The 19,413-nt window shown below is 45.8% G+C and overlaps 1 protein-coding gene across 7 annotated transcripts in view; it reads left to right on the forward strand.

Annotated features, from left to right (window-relative positions):
* Window positions 1-19,413, forward strand: part of FBXW7 (F-box and WD repeat domain containing 7) — a 250,761-nt gene that overhangs the window by 43,779 nt on the left and 187,569 nt on the right. For 2 of the 7 annotated variants that reach the window (XR_010083354.1, XM_063421287.1), the window contains exon 1: window positions 8,122-9,301. The exons of 1 other annotated variant lie outside the window; for it this stretch is intronic. Coding sequence is in view for 5 of the 6 variants with exons in the window: in XM_063421287.1 (XP_063277357.1) it covers window positions 9,146-9,301 (156 nt within the window). In the remaining variant the exon portion in view is untranslated. Of the gene's footprint in view, window positions 1-8,119; window positions 9,302-19,413 lie in introns of those variants that run through there. 4 more of the 7 variants (XM_063421286.1, XM_063421284.1, XM_063421283.1 and 1 more) reach the window with 4 other exon arrangements.

Raw genomic sequence — 19,413 nt, forward strand, 5'->3', positions numbered from 1 at the left:
GGTTTGTCCACCAACCACCATAATGGAGGCATGCGACAGTCTGTGCCCTTCATCGCAGTGGCCCCCATCAAAAATTGGTCCCCAAACGCACCCCCACGTGGCCAAAACCTCTGTCCCCAGAGGTTATGAGTGGTCTCACTATTGTGAGGCCAAATCATGGCCGTCTGTCCCTCTGGGTATGTGATGATCACGGGCTGCTGGTTCACGTACCATTGCTTTGTTCCTCCCAAGCCTGCAACTGGCGTCCCCATATACTAAGAATCCTAATTTTTATATTTATATTCTATAATAAACCAGTTACTACTTATTTTAAATTCTTAGGGTTTGTGATTCTTCCTGCATGTGAGTGTTCACTCCCATGGACAGGAATCAGAGTCAGTGTCCTCCTGGACTCTGTGTGGGTCTAACTGACCCCCCTGTACAGATCCCAGACCCCCCTGTCTAGTCTCCAAACCCTCCAGGGCGGCCAGAGGGATATCCTGGACTCCAACAACGACTTTCCACTTGGGATTTTCCTTCGGAGCCTCCTGGGATATGAGCGTGGAGACCATAGCATGATTCTGTCCAGAAAAATCGGCATGAATGAGCCCCACGTGCACAATGGTACCCTGAATGGTAGCACTAGACCTCCCTATAAAAGGAAAGCACTCATGACATCACCTAAAGGACCGGACCAAAGGCATACAGGGGGACCCTGTGTATCTTGTCCGAGTCTATGATGAGAGTTTTGGCTCTGCAGACATCAACACTTGCTGAGCTGCAGGTGCCGGCTGCAAGCTGGCTAAGCAGACCTCCATTGGTTTGGCTGGGGGCGTCTCTGCTTCGCGCTCCATTTCATGCTTACCGAAGCCAGCAAAGGATGGCCATTAACATGCGCCGTTGCCTTGCAGACATCTGTAGTGTGATTTGGATTTCCACACTGAGCACAAAAAACAAGGGAGCCATGGGCTTCTACACCTTCTTCCTCTGTTTCTTCCTGGACTGAGCACTGCCCTGCTGTCACAGCCTGCCCTGCGGGACTATCCAGGCAGGCTGCACCGCAGTAGCCACAGCTGGTTGCACAGCAGCAGCCACAGGTAACCAACTTGCGACTGCAGGCACCTATCTTTGCTCAGGCTTTCACCATCTGTGGGATGGACAGATCGCCAGGAAGCGCGTCTATGATCTTCCTGCAGTCAATATTGCAGTTACTTGGGGCAAAGTGCTTCAACAAAAGCTCCCTTGCCTTGGGATCACCAACCTGTTTTTCCACAGCAGCAGTAAGCCTCCTTGCAAAGCGCAGGAAAGACTCATCAGCTCCCTGGACAACTCACAAATGATTGCTCTGGAGCAGCCATCTCTATGGTCTGGACCAAAGCTACCATGCCTGTCTGCTGGCACTGCTCAAGCACCAGGGGCTCAAACCCAACTTGCACATTGACATCAGCATAATTGCCAATGCCCAGTAGCTTATCGGTATTAACTGTACACTCAGGATCAGTTGGACCTAATGTAGTATTTCGCTCCACGGCTCTGGCTGCTAACTGAGTCCATTTAGACTCAAAAATGTCGTATTTGACAGGTGGAAAAAGAACACGAGCCAGACTTCAAATGTCGTATGGCATTAATAGATTAGCATTAAAAAAGCGAAGCATTTGCATTACTTCAACGGACCCCAGACCATATTTTCCCACCTTATCCCAGAGCTCCATCATAGCTTTCCAAGGTAAGGGTTGGTAGGTGTTATGGTTAACACCTGTAAGGACAGGGAAAACCTAGAGGCCTCCTGGCAGGGCGGCAGCACCTGCGACATCACATCCCGTGGAGTCCACAGGGACAGGGGCAGACACTTGGCTGGGAGCCAGCTGAATGCCAGACACCGAAGGTCCAGCAGCAACAGCAGCAGCAGAGCTAGAGAAACTCTCTTCAGACTCCAGGGGGCAATGTGTACACACACACTCGTCCATTTCCACCACCTTGGCTCTCACCTCCCCCCAAAATCACCCGTGGTACCTCGGCCGCACTGTAACGTTACAAGGGGGGAGTGTCTAGGAGGAGGATCCAGGAGCACGGGGTCCCTTGGCCCTGGGAAGGGCTGGCTACACCCCAGCTGTGTCACCACCTGCACTGAAAGTAAACACTGCACTATCTGCTCCCATTGCAGCTGCAGCGCTGGCGGGAGGCAGGCAGGACTGGGCTGGCCGCCACCGCTGGCTCCACTCCAGCCCCAGCCAGGCTGCAGCCTGCTGGAAGCACCACGGCACCGGCCGCTGGGGACGTCCCAGAGGGTCCCGCAGTCAGCAGGTGTCCCGGCACCTCCCGCCAACCCGCTGAGGACTGGACCGGAGGTGGCGGGGGCAGCAGGGGCAGCAAGGGTGGGCCAACCGCTGCTGGAGACACTCCAACCCCTGTACTGTCCGCACCTGCCAGCAGACCAGTACCAGTGGCCGCCGCAGCATGGGCAGAGGGCTCTGTGACAAGCGCATGTCCCGACAGCTCCCCCAAAACCGGCTTGGGGGGATTGCAGAGCACAGGGAGAGGCGCGGCCAGCAGAGCTGTTGCTCCGCCATGTGGCATGGTCAAAGGCGCATGCGCAGTCGGCATAGGGGGGGAGAGGGCAGTGGAGCAGCCTGTGGGACCGTGCCTCTGCCGCGCGCCGCGATCCACAGTGCAGGCGCGGTTGGTGCAGGGGGAGAGCGAGGGGCGAGTACAGGCGTGGCCATCCGGGACAGCTCTAAGCAGTGTACCCCCAGCGGCTCACCAGCTCATAGCAGGCAGCAGCCCCCCTGAGCAGGGATGGGCAGACTGTCTGCCCACCAGGGTGGGGCCTGCCGGAAGGCCGACACAAACCCCACTTCCAGCAGCATCTGCCCCCTTGCGTGCTGCACAAGTGATGCAGATACCCCAGGTGCGCCCCCTCCTTTGCCCAACATCAGGCGGCGCAGCGGGCAGCTCCCATCCTGACGTATCCCAAGGATACATCATAAAAGTTCCACAGTTTGGGCAGAGCATGGTAATGGAATCATGCCTGAAAAGAGGCGGGGGCCTTGCCACATGTTCCTCTCCGCCCGTCAGTGCCAGAAATGCTTGAAGGGGGGTGACCCCACCCTAGTCTGTCAGCGCCATGGCGCGGGATTGGGCAAGGCCGGCTGTAATGACTCCAGGGCCCTCCCCCCTCGCTGTTCGAGTGGCAGCGGCGGGCTCAAGGCCCCACGCACCCCCAAAATTCGAAATCTGAATCAGAGAGGGAGAAACCTTCCAGCGCAGCAACCAGAGGAGGAGGAAAAGAGTCCTCTGACCTCGGAGACTGGAGACTGAGCCTGGACGGAACTCCCGCGTCTGACAACACGGCTGCACCCCCCTCCAACCCCCCACCTACCACCAGGGAGGGGGGATCGCTCTGAGAATCTACAGAAGTCTCAGAGCTGGCCGAATCCAATTCCCGTGAGAGGAGTTTAAGCTTTTGCCACAGAACTTGCAACCTTATGCCTTCAGCGTAAGAGTGGATGAAAGAGATTCCAACAGTCACCGAGACTGCACCACACCTCTCCAGAAAATGTGTCTGCAGGATCGCAAAAGAAACTATGCCCCCAGGCCCACAGAAACAGACCCTCAATATCTGCCCAGGAGACAGGAACGTGCTTTCGTTCCGCAATAGATCTCCAAATATTCAAAGCTAGGGAGTCCTCTTTCAAAACCATATGGAGAGGCATTATGTAGCGGAAACTGAGGCAAAACCGCTAAACGGCAGAGCCACAGAGCCAAGGCAAGGAGGGAAAGGCATGACAGAGCTCACCATGACAGTACTACCACACACACACGAGGTCACCAGATGTCACAGACGACACGAAAAGAACTGCACGAGGACACGCTGATAAGCAAAGCAGGAAAAGGGGCAAGTTTATTTACAAAACTCAATTTTATACATTTCCTATGGTGCCCGTGGATTGGAGGATAGAATCCCACCTCTCAAACCACATTGATCAAGCCAACTGTCAATCAACTTTCTCCTCCTACCTAAAAATATGTAAACAATGAAGGACAGCAAAACATGGCCATTGTTTATAGTAGAAAGTGCGATAAAGTAAAAATTCTGACTCCAATATGAAGGACAATTCAGAAGGCGTAGAAAAGTCTTCAAAAACAGGGCGACACACAGAGTAATAAAAATTCTAGTGAAGTACCCTTGTACTTCCTAACCCTATTAGGCTTGAAACCATTATCCCAAATATTGATATTTTTCTTTAGTCTGTTTCTTGTTAAAAAGTATGCCTGTGTAATCCTTAACTACAAGCTGCCAAAGGAAAACACTAGTCTATATATCAGAAATACAGGTAGAGTAGCAACACTTGTGTAAGAACTGATCTGTAGTCTACTGAGAGACTAGGATTTGAAGCAAGGGGATGTGGGGGCTGCTTTCAATGTTTTCTTAGCCCTATAAACAATGGATGCTTCTGCAAAGAGATTTTTATGGTATGCAGTGTGGAATTGCATTTTATGGAAATGGTTTGCTCTAGCTCACCCCTGGAAAATGTATGGTTTATCCCAAATTTGTACCCTCCCTGCAGTATCCTGTATCTATAACCTGATTGGCTGGAGAATGTTACCGCACCCCTTTGAAACTCTGTGTTAAGAATGCTAACGCAAGGGGTCTCGCTCTCTTTGCCCCCTTCCCCCTGGAGGCCTCCGGACGCTCCCCTTCCCTTTCCCCCTTCCCCCCTTCCCCTTCCCCCCTTCCCCTTCCTCCCTTCCCTTCCCCTCTCCCTCAGTGAATAAACCCTCACCTCATCAGCACCCCACCGGCGTCTGAAGTCTCTTTGCCTGCCAGCACGGGAACACCCACGACCCTAGGACCCGGGGGTTTCCCGGGGGACCCCCCCCAGGAGCCCCCCAAAATTTTGAACAACAACAAATGGCTCATCAACGTGGAGCAGACCACCATCCGACCCTGATGGACATCAGTAACATTGCTTCAGTGTCGTCTCCAGCGGAGTGGCCGTTCTGGGCCATGGCGGCCCGGGTTGGCACCTCCCCCATCCTGTGACCCACCACCACCGACCAGCCCGGCGCGGGCCCAGTCCCAGCTCCTTGGGGCCCTGGCCCGCCTCGGCGCTGCGTGGGCTGCGCCGCGGCCCTAGCCCGACTCGGCATGGCGGTGCGGTGGCGCGGCGCGGCCCGGTGTGGGCGGCGAAAGCCCCAGCAGCGCGACAGCCGCGGCGCAGGCGGCAAAGTGGCGGCGTGGCCCTGGTGGCGGGGCGGCCCCAGCGGCGGAGCGGCCCCGGCCCAGCGGGACCCCGCCACGGCGTGGGGCAGTCCCGGCGCGAGCCGATATGTGGTTCTGGCCCTGCCGCTGCGCGCACGGGCCCCAACACCTGGAGAAGCCGCGTGGAGAACAGGTGGTCCTCCCCCCGCCTGGCAGCAGCGGCGAGAAAGGCCCTGCACACTGTCGATCGAGCCCGAGCAGCCAACGCCCTGGAAAGCAGCGAAAAGAACTCAGAGAGACAGCCATCAGAGAAGGAAAAAGCAGTCTTCAATTGTGCCCAAGCCCCGCACCTTCCAAAACTCAGTTTTGTAAATTGTGTAACCTCCTTCCTTACCCTTACCCCCTCCTCCCCTCGCTGCTCCTTCTCCCTAACCCTATTTCCCTTAACAAACCCCTGAGAGTTAACCCCTTCCTGCTAAACCTGGCACGGCATGGCTAGTGCCATGTGTGCTGTGACCACATGGACACCATGGCCACATGCTCTCAGTCCCACCTTCCGCTTTCCAAGTGCCACAAGGTAAACGCTAAGAAACCAAACCCCAAAGCTAAAGTGAATTTGTAATACCAGTTTTACAGCCTTGTATAATTGTTAATTCTATTTTCCCCATGAAGTAGTTTTACAATTATGCCTTTCTAGTTTTTGTGTGTGTGCATATTGCAGATTCCCCTGTTTTCTGTTTTAGAAAGCAGAGGTCTTTTCAGGTCACAAGTGTAGATCCAAGGGAAGCAGTTTTTGAACTGTCTTCTTGTAAGGCACAATTCAGTGGTAGACTATTGAACCAGTAACGCTTTTGGGTTTATACTGTCCTCAGTTCTGAGGGTGACTGATAACCTGATATGGTGTCTGAGAAAGTATTTGACGGTTTTTGTAGTTTTTTTCTTTTGTTTTTCTTTTGATGACCTAAAACTGGGGGTCTTTTGTTAGGTCTCTGACACTTCTGGTGCAAGTATGGACGAAAAAAATCCCCAGTGGGTACATATGGACGAATGTAAACAATTGCATGCAGAGTGTAGGTCCTTTTGGTTGAACCAGTTGGAAAGTGAAAGGAGTGATTTGGCTCAGATCCTTGGGTGAGAATCTGAGGCCGTGTGTGGAGCCCGGGGAACTCCACGTGTTTTCCTGTCCCTAGAGTGGGAGCAGAGGTCAGCGCCTCAGTCTTAAACTGGGGGCTGTGGTGGTCTGAAAAGCCAGTTGGAAAAGGCTAGACACTATCAGGCCAATCACGCTGGAAAGGCTCAAACAAATTTGTTAATTTGTTTCAAATCTTGCAATATAAACCCACATAACCCGTCTACTGCAATTACAAGGTCAGATAAAAGTTCACAGTATAACATAATCCTTACTGCAATTGTATTTAGTTTCATGCTGCAAAACTGTGTAATTACTGTTTCATTTTTAAATTGTTAATTGTCATATGTCATATTTCTCTTCTAACATTTTAAAGAAAAAAGGGTGACTTGTGGGATTGCATTTTATGGAAATGGTTTGCTCTAGCTCACCCCTGGGAAATGTATGGTTTATCCCAAGTCTGTACCCTCTCTGCAGTATCCTGTATCTGTAACCTGATTGGCTGGAGAATGTTACCACGCCCCTTTGAACCTCGGTGTTAAGAATGCTAACGCAAGGGGTCTCGCCCTCTTTGCTCCTCTCCCCCTGGAGGCCTCCGGACGCTCCCCTCTCCTCTCCCCCCTTCCCCTTCCCCCCTTCCCTTCCCCTCTCCCTCAGTGAATAAACCCTCACCTCATCAGCACCCCACCGGCATCTGAGTCTCTTTGCCTGCCAGCATGGGAACACCCACGACCCTAGGACCCGGGGGTCCCCCTGGGGACCCCCCAAATTTAAACAACAACAATGCAGGACGTGAAATGTTGAGCATTGGAGCATGATCCTTACACTTCAAATCTGTGTATTATTTTTTTTCATTTGCTCTCTCTGCTTCCAGATCCTGCACATTGCTAGCAAGCCTGGATCAGCAATAAGACTCTCCAGTAATGTGTCTGAGATATTTCTGAAATGTGGCTGGTCAGAGCTATAGCTGCTTTTTTTAGTAGTCGGCTCTTTTTAACGCATTCAAGTAATTTCACCAGCTAATACTCTAAATGTTCTATATAATGTGCTCTTTTGATGAATAGCCATGTAGAATCAGCGTGGAAAGAGCAAAGTCCTTGGCAATGCCAGCTCAATTGCATCTGCAGATGAGGATTTAAAATTCTGTGCAGCAGACAGTACCTTCAGCAGGCGAGTAAAAGGTTACTGCATTATTTTGCTTTTTTGCATCTATAGTCTTTATCTATGGAAGGGATGTTTTTTACCATTCAGTTTGTTGTGCATGCTTGTATATAGATACTACTGGTAATCGAATTAATAGGAACATAAATATAAAAAGTGCAGAGCAAGGTGAAGGGAGGGACTCAGTTCAGCTTTAAACCAAGGAAAGGGAGGGAGAGAGCAGGAGGGAAATTAAGGTTTCAATGCATTGTGAAAGCGAGAAGTTTTTTTCATCTGCTTTCCCATTGCTTGTATTTTTCTTAACCTTTTGCTAATAGGGATGCTATTGAACAAGCACTGATAGCTCTGTAAATTTAAGTAACAATTATTTCAAGTCAGATTATCTCATAATTAGGTTAAGCAGTTGTGTTATTGTGAGACCTCCTACTTTCAGGAATAGTATTGCATACCATACTATCCTAAACCAATTAAAATGAGCTTTTTACAGTATTATTTGCTTTTTTCCCCTATGAAAAGGCAAAAGTATATAGTTACTGCATCATTATCTCCTGTAAACGAGAAAATGTTTCCAGTATTAAGTTATTTTATGTGTTAAATTTGGGGCGTATTCAATGTTGTATTTTGAGCAGAAAATATTTCTTTTAAAGGTTAGGAGACCTGTTTATGTTTCACTGCTCATTTAAATTAGTTCTGCATTTTTTATTTTTCTCAGAGCAAAGAGCTCCTTGAAGACTGTTAAAGCTGCTTATACGATCTGCCTCTAACTTGCTTTGAGATTTGGTTGTGGTACCTTTGGACATTCTACTACAAATCCTTTCATGCTTCTTTCTTCCTGGGTTCAAATTGACATTGGCTTTTCCTCATGCTGTTCTCACTCTCGTAGCTTTGTAGCAGCCATTCTTATTTCAGGATCTGGTAGACCTGGATAACATTTTTCTCATGCATTCTGACTTTCCAAGAAGACTTTTTCCCCGTTTCCCAGACACTTCAGGTAGTCAGTCTGAGAGCGTAGCAGTCATTCCCCTATGTAATTGGAAGGTCCTTTTCCAGCAGAGGTGTTTCAGCAGGTTGGGAGCCCCAGAGGTGCGCAGGCAGGCAGGCACCTGCTGTGTGCTGTGGCCGTGGCGGGTACATGGGTGAGCGCGTGGGGCTGCACAGGGTGGGGCGCGTGGCGGAGGGCTGGCACAGCCTCCTCTGGCTTTTGCCCAGGCAGGATAGGCTGCGCTGCTGGGGAGGGCAAAACAGACTGGAAGTGACAATAGCCAGTGAAGGAGTAGTCAGCAAGCAGTTTTAAAGGATTGCCATCCCTGAATTTACTCCTCTGTTATACAGCTGTCTGTCTTTTTGAAGCAGCTTACTTTGCGAAGAGAAGTAGAGGGAAAAACGCACCCGTTTTTTAAATGCAAGGTATTACTTGCTAATGAGACTTGCTGACTTTTTTTTGAGAAACATTTTTTCTTTTCGTTTAGTTTCGTTTAGTTTCTTTTTGTTTCTTTTTGTTTCTTTTTGTTTCTTTTTGTTTCTTTTTGTTTCTTTTTTTTTTCTTTCTTTTCTTCCTTCTCTGTTTAGCAGTCTGAATTTTAGCCAGGGAGATGCAGAATGAGGCAGCTGGCCAATTTTGAGTGTTTATGGGACAGTACTGGTCCTAATTTCTTTAAGAATAAACTCATCTGATGAGCAAGTCAATGTGTGGCTGGTGCTGCAGCATTATTTCTTCTTTCATGAAGAGGCTGGGCTGTTCAACCTGCTACTCCAATCTTCTATCTTGCAGTCATACATCAGAGCAGTTGCAGAGACTATCCATTGAATGTCTCTATCAGCCGAAGAAGGTAATTATATTTTTAATTTTAACTATACCATGAAAAGGATTCTGTATAATTTGGATTTACAGGATAAAAAGACACATTTTAGATCTTTTTGACAGTTTTCTTGACCTTGAATAGCTATCCAATATCATTTTGCCGTTATCAGGTTGTGCAGCAATAGAAATGTGCTGCAGTAATTGATTTTGTAATAGGATCACGTGATTTACTGGATGCACTGACAACCATTTGCTTGCTTGTTCTGAAACGTGGAGCACTCTAATGGATGTTTTGATTGCAGCGTCAAGTTACTCTGAAACTGCTAGATGCTCAAAGATGTAACATCTCATTTGTCAGCCTATCCCCTTTCCTGATGGCCACTTAGAATAATACATTAACACATATGCTTTATGCATTGACAGAGAGTTTGGTCAATGCTAAACGCAGTCCAAGTTTGTGTCTAGAGGAAAGTATAGAACAGTTCCTTATGGGTTGCTATTAAATATTGTGGGTTTTTTTCTGTTAATATGTTATGCTTTGGAAGTATAAATCTGGCTCTAATTAGAAAACAATACATACTGAACTAAACAAAACCCATTCCATATCAGAATATGGATATTACTGTAGAAAAAGCCATTAGGTGCTGTGATCCAGTGAATTCAAGTGGGGAGCTTAATTGGATCTACTTTTGAATCAATCTGTTTTAGGCTGATGAAACGTTGTTAACTCTAAGAGCTTTTAAGAGACATAGTACACCATTCCCCTGCAGATAAATTGGACAGTAGTATGACGTGTGCTACAGTGATTTTTGATAGTTTGTATCTAGTTCTTTTCACTTTCAAAAAAGTTGTAAGTCTTTATCCATTATTGTGAAAGAACAAACGCCCTTTTGAGTTCACTGTTATGTCATATCATGTAACAATGAAAACTTAGATACAAAAAAAACTTCATTGAGGAATTAAATGGCTTTTCATTGTTTTGCCTGTTTTGGAGTAAAAACTGATAGGGAAAATATTACATGAGGAAGTAGAAAAGTTTCACAGGGACCTAAAAGTAAGACAGTCAAAACATAACTTCAGTAGGCTAAAGTATAGAGGATGACACTTGCTTTGGCTGGAGGACATCAGTATGCAGTGTATAACTGGAAGTTAAATAACTAGGATCAAACATGTAACAATTTCTCTCCTGATCATATATACAGTGATTTCAGTTGCCTGAAGTAAATCAAGGTGGCTGGATTAGAAATTGTTGAATCTGATTATAATTAAACCAAACTGGAGAGCTCCTTTAGCCAATTCTCACTTGATACAAAACAGTGAGCAAGAAACATATAATTTAAACCAATTGATTTTTATTTTTGTTTTCAATTTATACCTCAATGAAGGTAGCTAAAAGAAAAATGATTCTCACTCATTTATTTATTTTCATCTATTTATTTATAAGGAGAATATACTACTGTTCCCATGCTTGCTCCTATTGTGTATGGCTTGACATTCATAATCTTCGTGGCCATTTGATCTGGGTTTGCGTTTATGTTTTTTGTGTTTGTTTTGGTTTCGTTTTTTTTAACATTGTGAAATGAACATGACTCCCTTTGCAGAAATAGGTTTCTATATCACCAGCTTACACATGTAGTTCCTATCCTTACACACTCAGATTCCTATTTCTCCAAAGTACAGTATGTTTTTTCAGTCTGAAAGAACTGGTCATTGTGTTGGAATAGCAGAGTGGGCCCAAGCGAGTCTTTTGAACCTGAAGAGAAGTAGCGTTCAAAGGTGTTGATGGTGTTGGGGTAGTGCTTCAGTGAGCTTGGGCTGCAGTATCTACTTAGTGATTACTGAGTTCAGTGATTTGACTTGTAAAAAGGTGCATGTGGAGGCAACATTCTCAGAGCGTTTCAGCTTGTCTTGGTTTGAAAGACAGATATCTGCTAGGAAGGGGCAGGACCTCCCTAGAGATGGAGAATTCAAATCCCCTCCCTCCAAATTATTCCAATTAAAAAAAAAAATTAAAGGAGCTTTCAGGCAGAGGTATGGGGGTAGGAATAACAGTTCTTTACTAGTATATATGACAAAACGACAAACAAACAACAACTACAGCATCAATAATAAACGGAACCAAGAACCTTGAGGGCTTTCTTTTACAAAAGCCCAGAGCAGTTTGATCTCGGCGCCCCTGCAGGACTCCGAGAGGCCGAACAGTGCAGGGCTACAGAGTAGCAGGGGAACCTCAAAGCTCCGAAGAAGCAGCGGCGGTGGGGGGAGGCTGGAGAAAGCGAGCTCAGGATTCCTGGGTACACGAGCAGATGGCTGTAGATTTCCCAGGACGAGGCAGAGGCAGAGGGCAGCCTGACCGTCCTCCTCGGCGCTGAGAGCAAGAGTGCCTCCCCCTCCCCCAGATCTGTCTTTTTGCCTTTCCCAAAGCTCATCATCTCTCCCCTCTGAGGGACACTCCCAGGGACTCAAAAACAATAGGTGTAGCCTCGTGCTGCCATATCCCTCAAGTACTCCTTTTGTTCTGACTAAGTAGTCATCAAGGCTTCTTGGAAACTTATGGGAAAAATTCTGTGAGAGGAAAAAAAAAAAAAGAAAACAAAACCCCAAATCTAACCCCCAACAAAGCTATTTGTTTTCAATTGCCTTAACAGGCAGTGGGAAACACAGCTATTAGTTTAAGAGAGAGAATAATTAAAAATCACTTCCATTTAAAGAAGTTTACTTGATGAGAAAAATAAGCTTAAATAGATTGCTTTTACTTTGCTTTTATTTTTATACATATTTTTCAAGGTTAGTTTATACTACATGGAAATTCTGCTTCCATAATGTTGCATATCATAGTGTTATAAATGCCAGGACAAATTTATTGCCAAATTCAATAATTTGGTTTATTAAAATTCAAATCACAAAATTTGGAATCAAATTATAACAAATTTAAGCAATAAAAACAAAACAATAAGAACCCCACAAACAGCGACACTTACTTGACAGAAGTTCTCCCGGGAAAAGTTGAGCCAAGGGTGACCCCAGAGACACAGGACCTGGCATTCGGTGTCTCTAGCTGGGTTCACGCTTTTGCCCACCTAAAGGCTTAACTTAAATACCCTTAACTTCCCCCTCGGCAATCTTTCTCCCATTCTTTCACTAATCATCAGCCATTAACTTTGTTTATACTAAATCCCGAAAGGGTCCCCGGGCACATTCAAATGCTAATGTCCAGAGTTAGTCCTTGCTTTGAGTAACTGTCGTAGAAGTGTGTGATGATCCTGTTGGCACGTAGCATTTGATCGGTGAGAGTCCCGATGAGTTTAGCTGCACGTAGGCAGGGGTAAGTCATCAGTGCCTCGTGTTCTCACCTTCTATTTTTGGGACCAGGAAGATCAGGAGAGGTGCTTTACAGAAGTCCGTGAAATGTGCGGGTTGAGCAGACACACATACCTTTATACAATATATTACAGTTCTCAATCTAGAATTATTTATAGAACATGAATTAAATAACCCTATTTTCCACAACTCCCCCATTTCTTTTCTTTTGTCAACAATTTTAATTCATGTTTTGTATTTAGCCTAATTGTTTTCCTCTATCATTGTTTATTTACATTCTTTTCCCAAATTGTATTTCAAACCTTTTTAAAACCTGAGCCGCCCTTTTTCGTTGATTTTTCTTTGTATTCATACTTCTAAAAGGTCCCATTCTCATGGTAAATCTGGGATTTACCAGGATCCATACCATTCCCATAGCACATAATCCTATTATCCCTCCTCCCCCTTTTATTATCCACCCCCACATTGGAAAACAGGTGTCCGGATTCTTCAGCTTGCTTAACCTATTTTCTTCTTCCCCTTTTATAAGACAGTCCACCCTTTTTGGCTGCACATTTGTCCAATTTTCTATTTCGGTCGAAATTAAATTGGTTTTACTTTTCTGAGTGTTGCCTCCCACCAGTCCCATTAACCTCTGCAGTCTTTTTAATTCAACTTGTATACTGATTAGAAATTCGTGGATTCTCATTCCAGCTTCTTCTATTTGAGCCGGGTTGCATGTGATTACCGCTCCCTCCAAGGTTCATTCTGAGGGGGTACTCTTGAAAGAAGAGGGTATTTCTGGCCACAAATCTTTAGACAAGGTCTGTGGGCTGGAATTTCTTTTAATCAATTTTCTTCCCGTATCCAGATTTCCCTTTTGAGGGTGCTCCATTTTGGACATTATGTCAACTTTAAGACCGTCCTTTCTAGGAATTCCCAGGCTGAGTCCAGTTTCATTGTAATGACCCTTTGTAGGTATTACAGTTAAGCTTATGATCAGTAGGGAAGTCCACAAACGAGTTCCTCTGTTTAGACCAAAGCCCATTGGGTTGCGACCAACGGCTGGTTTCTGGGTGCTTCTCACAGCAGGGACAGGTTGCTTGGACCCCCTTCCTGATCCTTCCTTCATTTTCTGCTGGGCTGTTTTCCCTGGACGGCTTGAGTTGCCCTTTGTCACAATAGGAGCTTCACTGGATCAATTTCTCCACTTCTATGCTTTTTGCACTCTATCCCCCCCTGCCGGCCGAATTCCAGGTATTTGCCAGATTAACCCACACTACTCCCAGCAGACCGTGAGTTCTAAGATTGTATGACCAAGGAGAAATACCTTGCAGCCGGGACTTCAGATCTCTGGGGGAAGAGATGACATTCCACTCGGGGTTTTCCCTCGGGGTTGTTAATTTCTTAGCTCTGGAGGCGTGTGCCCAATCTCTCTCAGCTGTTCGGATGGCTGTATCTGTAGTTAAAGGACAAGAAAGGGTCCCTCCCAATGAGGGGTTAATGACACCGCTTTCTAAGCTCTTATCAGTACTTTATCTCCTGGTTGTATATCATGAATATACATCAAAATCCTGCAACTTTCCCGGATTGAATTTACCTAATACAAAATTCCAAACCAGCCCAATACTACAGGAATATTGTACAGAGAGAATCCCTGTCATGTCTTCCATCTGAATATTAGAACAAGTTATCTAATAGTACATTCACACCTTCACCATAAAAACAATTTTGTCCCTGGATCACTATGGTTTCCACCTCACTATTCACACAATGCACCATACAATCCAGAATTTTCCCTTTTTTTTTTTTTTTTAAAAAAAAAACGATTCCAACGCATCATCCAAAATTTAAATAATTCAGTACAAAATTCAAAAATCCTTTTTGTACTGTTCCAGAGAGAAAGTAAAACTAACAGGATGGTTTTACCAATACATCTGAAAAATTGGCTGCTTGGTACATGGATTCTGTACAACAAGTAAATAATAAACACTAAGACAACCTTAAACCCCATAAACTAGCTCCGGGTAATATGTTTCTACTGAAGAATAGCCTCTTAAGTAAAATGCACATGAGATAAAATTTTAGACATCGACCATAATCCTGGGGAATACTTTGAACAATCATAAAATAAATGAGGGATACCAAAGGAAATGACCTCACAAATGACAGAGTCTACTCCTTTACCACTTATAAAATATTCTAGACATATACAGATGCTATAAGAACAATACTGGCAGCAATATAAAAATGGCATCGCCTCAGGCACTTCTAACTTATTGCGGGTCTGAGCTTTCTTCAGTTTTTATCAAAAGAAGTGAATAAAGTAGCAAGACTAACTCATCTGTTTTTGATGGAAGGCATCAAAAGCTATGGTTAAAATGCATCAAAATACTCTGTAATAAACCATGCATTGCTTAAATTCAGAACTTAAGACTCAGAAAAGTTTTCCAAAGCCAGGAGTCACTGTAAACTTCAGGCCCCGGTAATCAGACAGCTTTATCTAGTGCAATTGTCAGAACATTAACACTACTGCTTTTTACCTCAGTCCAAAAAAACTTCACAAACTTAGCCTCTTTTAACAAGCAACTCGAGTTAACTTATGCCTAATTCCCAAAGCAAAGCTCCTGTATTTGCTATCCATTTTTGCGTATTATTAAACCTAAATACATGGCTCGAAGGACCACAAGCAAACACCGACCAAACTTAACACTGGTGACAAAATGGGTCCTCTCATACATCACTTACTCTCCACCCCTGAAAACACAGGCACCAGGGCAACCTCAAGGTTCACATCCTCCAAATTGAGGAGCAAGTAAGAAGACATAATATCAAAGGGACAACACAAACTATCTCCTTCTAAGGAGTCAGTAATTAAAATTAAGAATCCCGGTTCCCAACTAGATAAAATACATACAGAATAGGAACTGCAAAGAATAAAGAAAAATCCTGTAACTACCAACACAGAGAATTATACCACTTTCCCAACTTAATACTAGAATCCTGACTCCAACTACCATTCTAACACTATCTCGACAGAAAGATTTAGTTTCCTGCCTCTCAACAGCCGCTTTAATTTGGACTCCACCGGCCACATGCTTCAACCTTTTGAAAGAAAAACTTAAACACACAAAACCCTTGCAATACACTGTCTGCCAACACAAATGCCATATTCCTGCTCAAGCTAACAATCCAAATTCAAAATGTAGCAATTGTTTCAAACATAGACGAACTACCTCCACCATACTATCAACATTTTGATTTGCACAAAATCCTCACATGCAGTAGGCAGGCAACCAAAAGGAAGATATATTTTCAGCTTTTCAAGAACAAACACCTAGGTATTTCCCACGCATAAGTATAGCTCTCATTCTTGGTCTCTTCTCTCAATACTTTTATCCATTTTTGCTTCCTATTTCGCCTTACAGGGCGGTTTTCTGCCCCGGGCAGCCTCGTCTAGTCACTTTAAAACTGCCGCTTTCCTCCGTCTCCCGGCAACCATGGACTGACTCGCTCTGCCGCTTGCGGGAGGGGGAAGGGGCGGGTTTCGTTCCTTTCCCTAAAAAAAACTCCGCCGATCTCGTCCAGGAGAAAAAAAACCCTTTAAAGCAAAATACACAACTCTAGGGAGCCTCCAAAATGTATTCAGCCTGAAGTAAAAGATCTACCACCACGAAGGAAAAGAGTGAGCAAGATTCCTTTTAATTCCTTTTTCTATCTTTTCTCCTTTTGCAGACTTACGTGAATTCTCGCATTTCTAATTTGCACGCTTCCCAACACCACTAGTTATTTTCTAATGCATTCCAATTCACCTTTGGTAATTTCTGTTTTGCTCTACTGTCTAGCCTAAATTTCTTACGGGAATGCTTCTTTTTCCCCATTTTTCCTCCCGGGCCGTTCTTGCTCTCACACCAACTGTCCCACCCTGAATCCCTCCCGGGTTCTTCAAGATCTCCTTCGGGGGTCCTGGTTTTAGCCAGGGCTCTAACTGGTGTATACCTGTCTGATTTATTCTTCCACCCTTCGTTTTTCTTACCCTTCTTCTCTTTTTCTCCATAGTTTAGCGTCGGTGGCCGAGGTGCGGGGTCAGGACCAGAAACGGGGGCGGGATTCCCTCTCGGGAATCTCCTTGAACGGGAGGGAGGTTTCTGGAGTGGCCGCTGAGCTCGGGGCTCCGCATGGGTCTCGGATGGCAGTGCTAACGCTGCCCCTGAGAAGGCCGGGGAGGAGGAAGGGGTAGGGGTAGGGGCTGACAGGATGTGGGCCACCGAGCCATGAGAGAAGTTTATCCCGTAGTCCAGTTCATTCCGTGTTTCCCTTTCCTCAGAATACAGCTTTACTCGTACCCCATACCATAACAGAACATATGCCAATTCCTCAAATTCTCTCCTTTTCTTCTTCGCTACATGTTCCCACAGAGCTTCCCACGCCCATTCGTCAAAAGTACCAAACACAGGCCATATAAGATTAGGTCCTATCTCCTTTCCTCCCCAAACATTCATACACAAATAAATCATCCGATCTTTAGATGCTCCTCTCCTAATTGGGCATTCTTGCCAACCTTGCAACAACTTTCCTAATGGACTTTTCCGAGGGATTTCAAGAGCAGCCCCCGCTGAGGTTTCCCTTAAGGAATCCTCCCGATCTCAACTGAGATCCGATCCCATACTCCCAGTGGCACAGAAGTTATGGGATACTATAAAAATTAAATCCCGAGTTTCCGAACTCGGTGCCGTTAACTTAATGATCCAACGGATGACCGTTCCGTGGATGTTCGGTTAACCACGGGGCTCTGTAACCGCCACCGAAAAAATTGACGGACCCCACTCGGTCGCGGTCAAGAAGGCTTACTCGTCCCTGAACTCAAAAAGGGACGTCCTCTTTCCTTCAGGACCCCTGGTGACTCCCACACCCCGTCGGGTAACACTCACACACGAAGCGAAATATCACGCGTTCCAATCGCTTCCCCGTCGGTCGGCCGTGTCCCTCGCGGGAGCAGCGGAAACGCGACCTTAAGGTCCGCTCTCGCTTCGTGATAAATCACGTCTCATTCACACACACTCACACGCACATACACGTTCTCAAGCACTTGGTCACCCCACTCAACCACGCTATACTTACGGTCCTTTTCCTGCGTGGATTCTTCGTGCACTTAGACTTTTACGAGTGAAACAATACCGCGGTTCCAGGGGAAAACCCCTGCTGAGTTCCCGAGCTCCCCCCAAGCTAGCTTGTCCTAATGCCTAATACCTTCACTGTTGTGGGTTCTGGGTTCGTAAAGCCAGTTCGTTCTTTCGGACTTACCCGCTCTGCCAGGCCGCTTTTACAGCGGGGCGCCCCCCAGTCAGAAGCAGGGATCCGTAGAATATTCAAAACTGGCCCCGCTGTTGGGCGTCAAAATTGTTATAAATGCCAGGACAAATTTATTGCCAAATTCAATAATTTGGTTTAATAAAATTCAAATCACAAAATTTGGAATCAAATTATAACAAATTTAAGCAATAAAAACAAAACAATAAGAACCCCACGAACAGCGACACTTACTTGACAGAAGTTCTCCCGGGAAAAGTTGAGCCAAGGGTGACCCCAGAGACACAGGACCTGGCATTCGGTGTCTCTAGCTGGGTTCACGCTTTTGCCCACCCAAAGGCTTAACTTAAATACCCTTAACTTCCCCCTCGGCAATCTTTCTCCCATTCTTTCACTAATCATCAGCCATTAACTTTGTTTATACTAAATCCCAAAAGGGTCCCCGGGCACATTCAAATGCTAATGTCCAGAGTTAGTCCTTGCTTTGAGTAACTGTCGTAGAAGTGTGTGATGATCCTGTTGGCACGTAGCATTTGATCGGTGCAAGTCCCTGTTGGCACGTAGCATTTGATCGGTGAGAGTCCCTGTTCTGAGCCGTAGAGGTGTGTGATGGTCCTGTTGGCACGTAGCATTTGATCGGTGAGAGTCCCGATGAGTTTAGCTGCACGTAGGCAGGGGTAAGTCATCAGTGCCTCGTGTTCTCACCTTCTATTTTTGGGACCAGGAAGATCAGGAGAGGTGCTTTACAGAAGTCCGTGAAATGTGCGGGTTGAGCAGACACACATACCTTTATACAATATATTACAGTTCTCAATCTAGAATTATTTATAGAACATGAATTAAATAACCCTATTTTCCACAATAGAACTTTTTGCAAGAAAGTTTATGTGATCTGCTGTGTTTTGAATTCTAAACATGATGATAAATAGCTAGTAGATTGAGTTCTGAAGTTCAAGAGAAAAATCTTTGTGAGTCAGTGATAAGAGTAGTTGAAAATTACATTTTTCAGAGAAGGCAGCAAATAAGCTCTTTTTGTAAAATAATGTTTTATATGCAAACTTGCACTTGAGAACATACAACTGTGTGAAACTGTAACTAGGGCAGGGAAGAGAAAAGGGCTTTTCTGTGGAGAGTGATATGTTTCTGAAATGGCAGTGATTTAATATGTTCTGCAGGTACTGTTGCACTAGTGGAGCAGGAGTAACAGAGCTAAGTGAATAGTAGTATCAGAAGTGTTGAAGTTCTCTTTAGCAGTTTAACTGGAGACTCACCCAAATGCCTCTGGCACATGTTGGTGTTGGTGACCCTTAGGTAACACAGTCCAAGGTGTCCCTGGCCGTGGCCACCTACTGTGTCCCCTGTGTTGTCTGCCAGCTCCCACCCCACAGTTGCATCCGGGGCAGATGGGGCAGCTGGTCCTTAGGTGCAGCAGTAGTGTCATTTTAGGTGCTGGCACCTCCTGTTGCTCTGGTGCTTAAATAACAGAAGCCAGCACTTTGCCAGATTTAAAATTAGTGTTTCTGTGTTATT

Source organism: Prinia subflava, chromosome W (genome assembly GCF_021018805.1).
Source record: "Prinia subflava isolate CZ2003 ecotype Zambia chromosome W, Cam_Psub_1.2, whole genome shotgun sequence".
Classification (NCBI taxonomy): domain Eukaryota; kingdom Metazoa; phylum Chordata; class Aves; order Passeriformes; family Cisticolidae; genus Prinia; species Prinia subflava.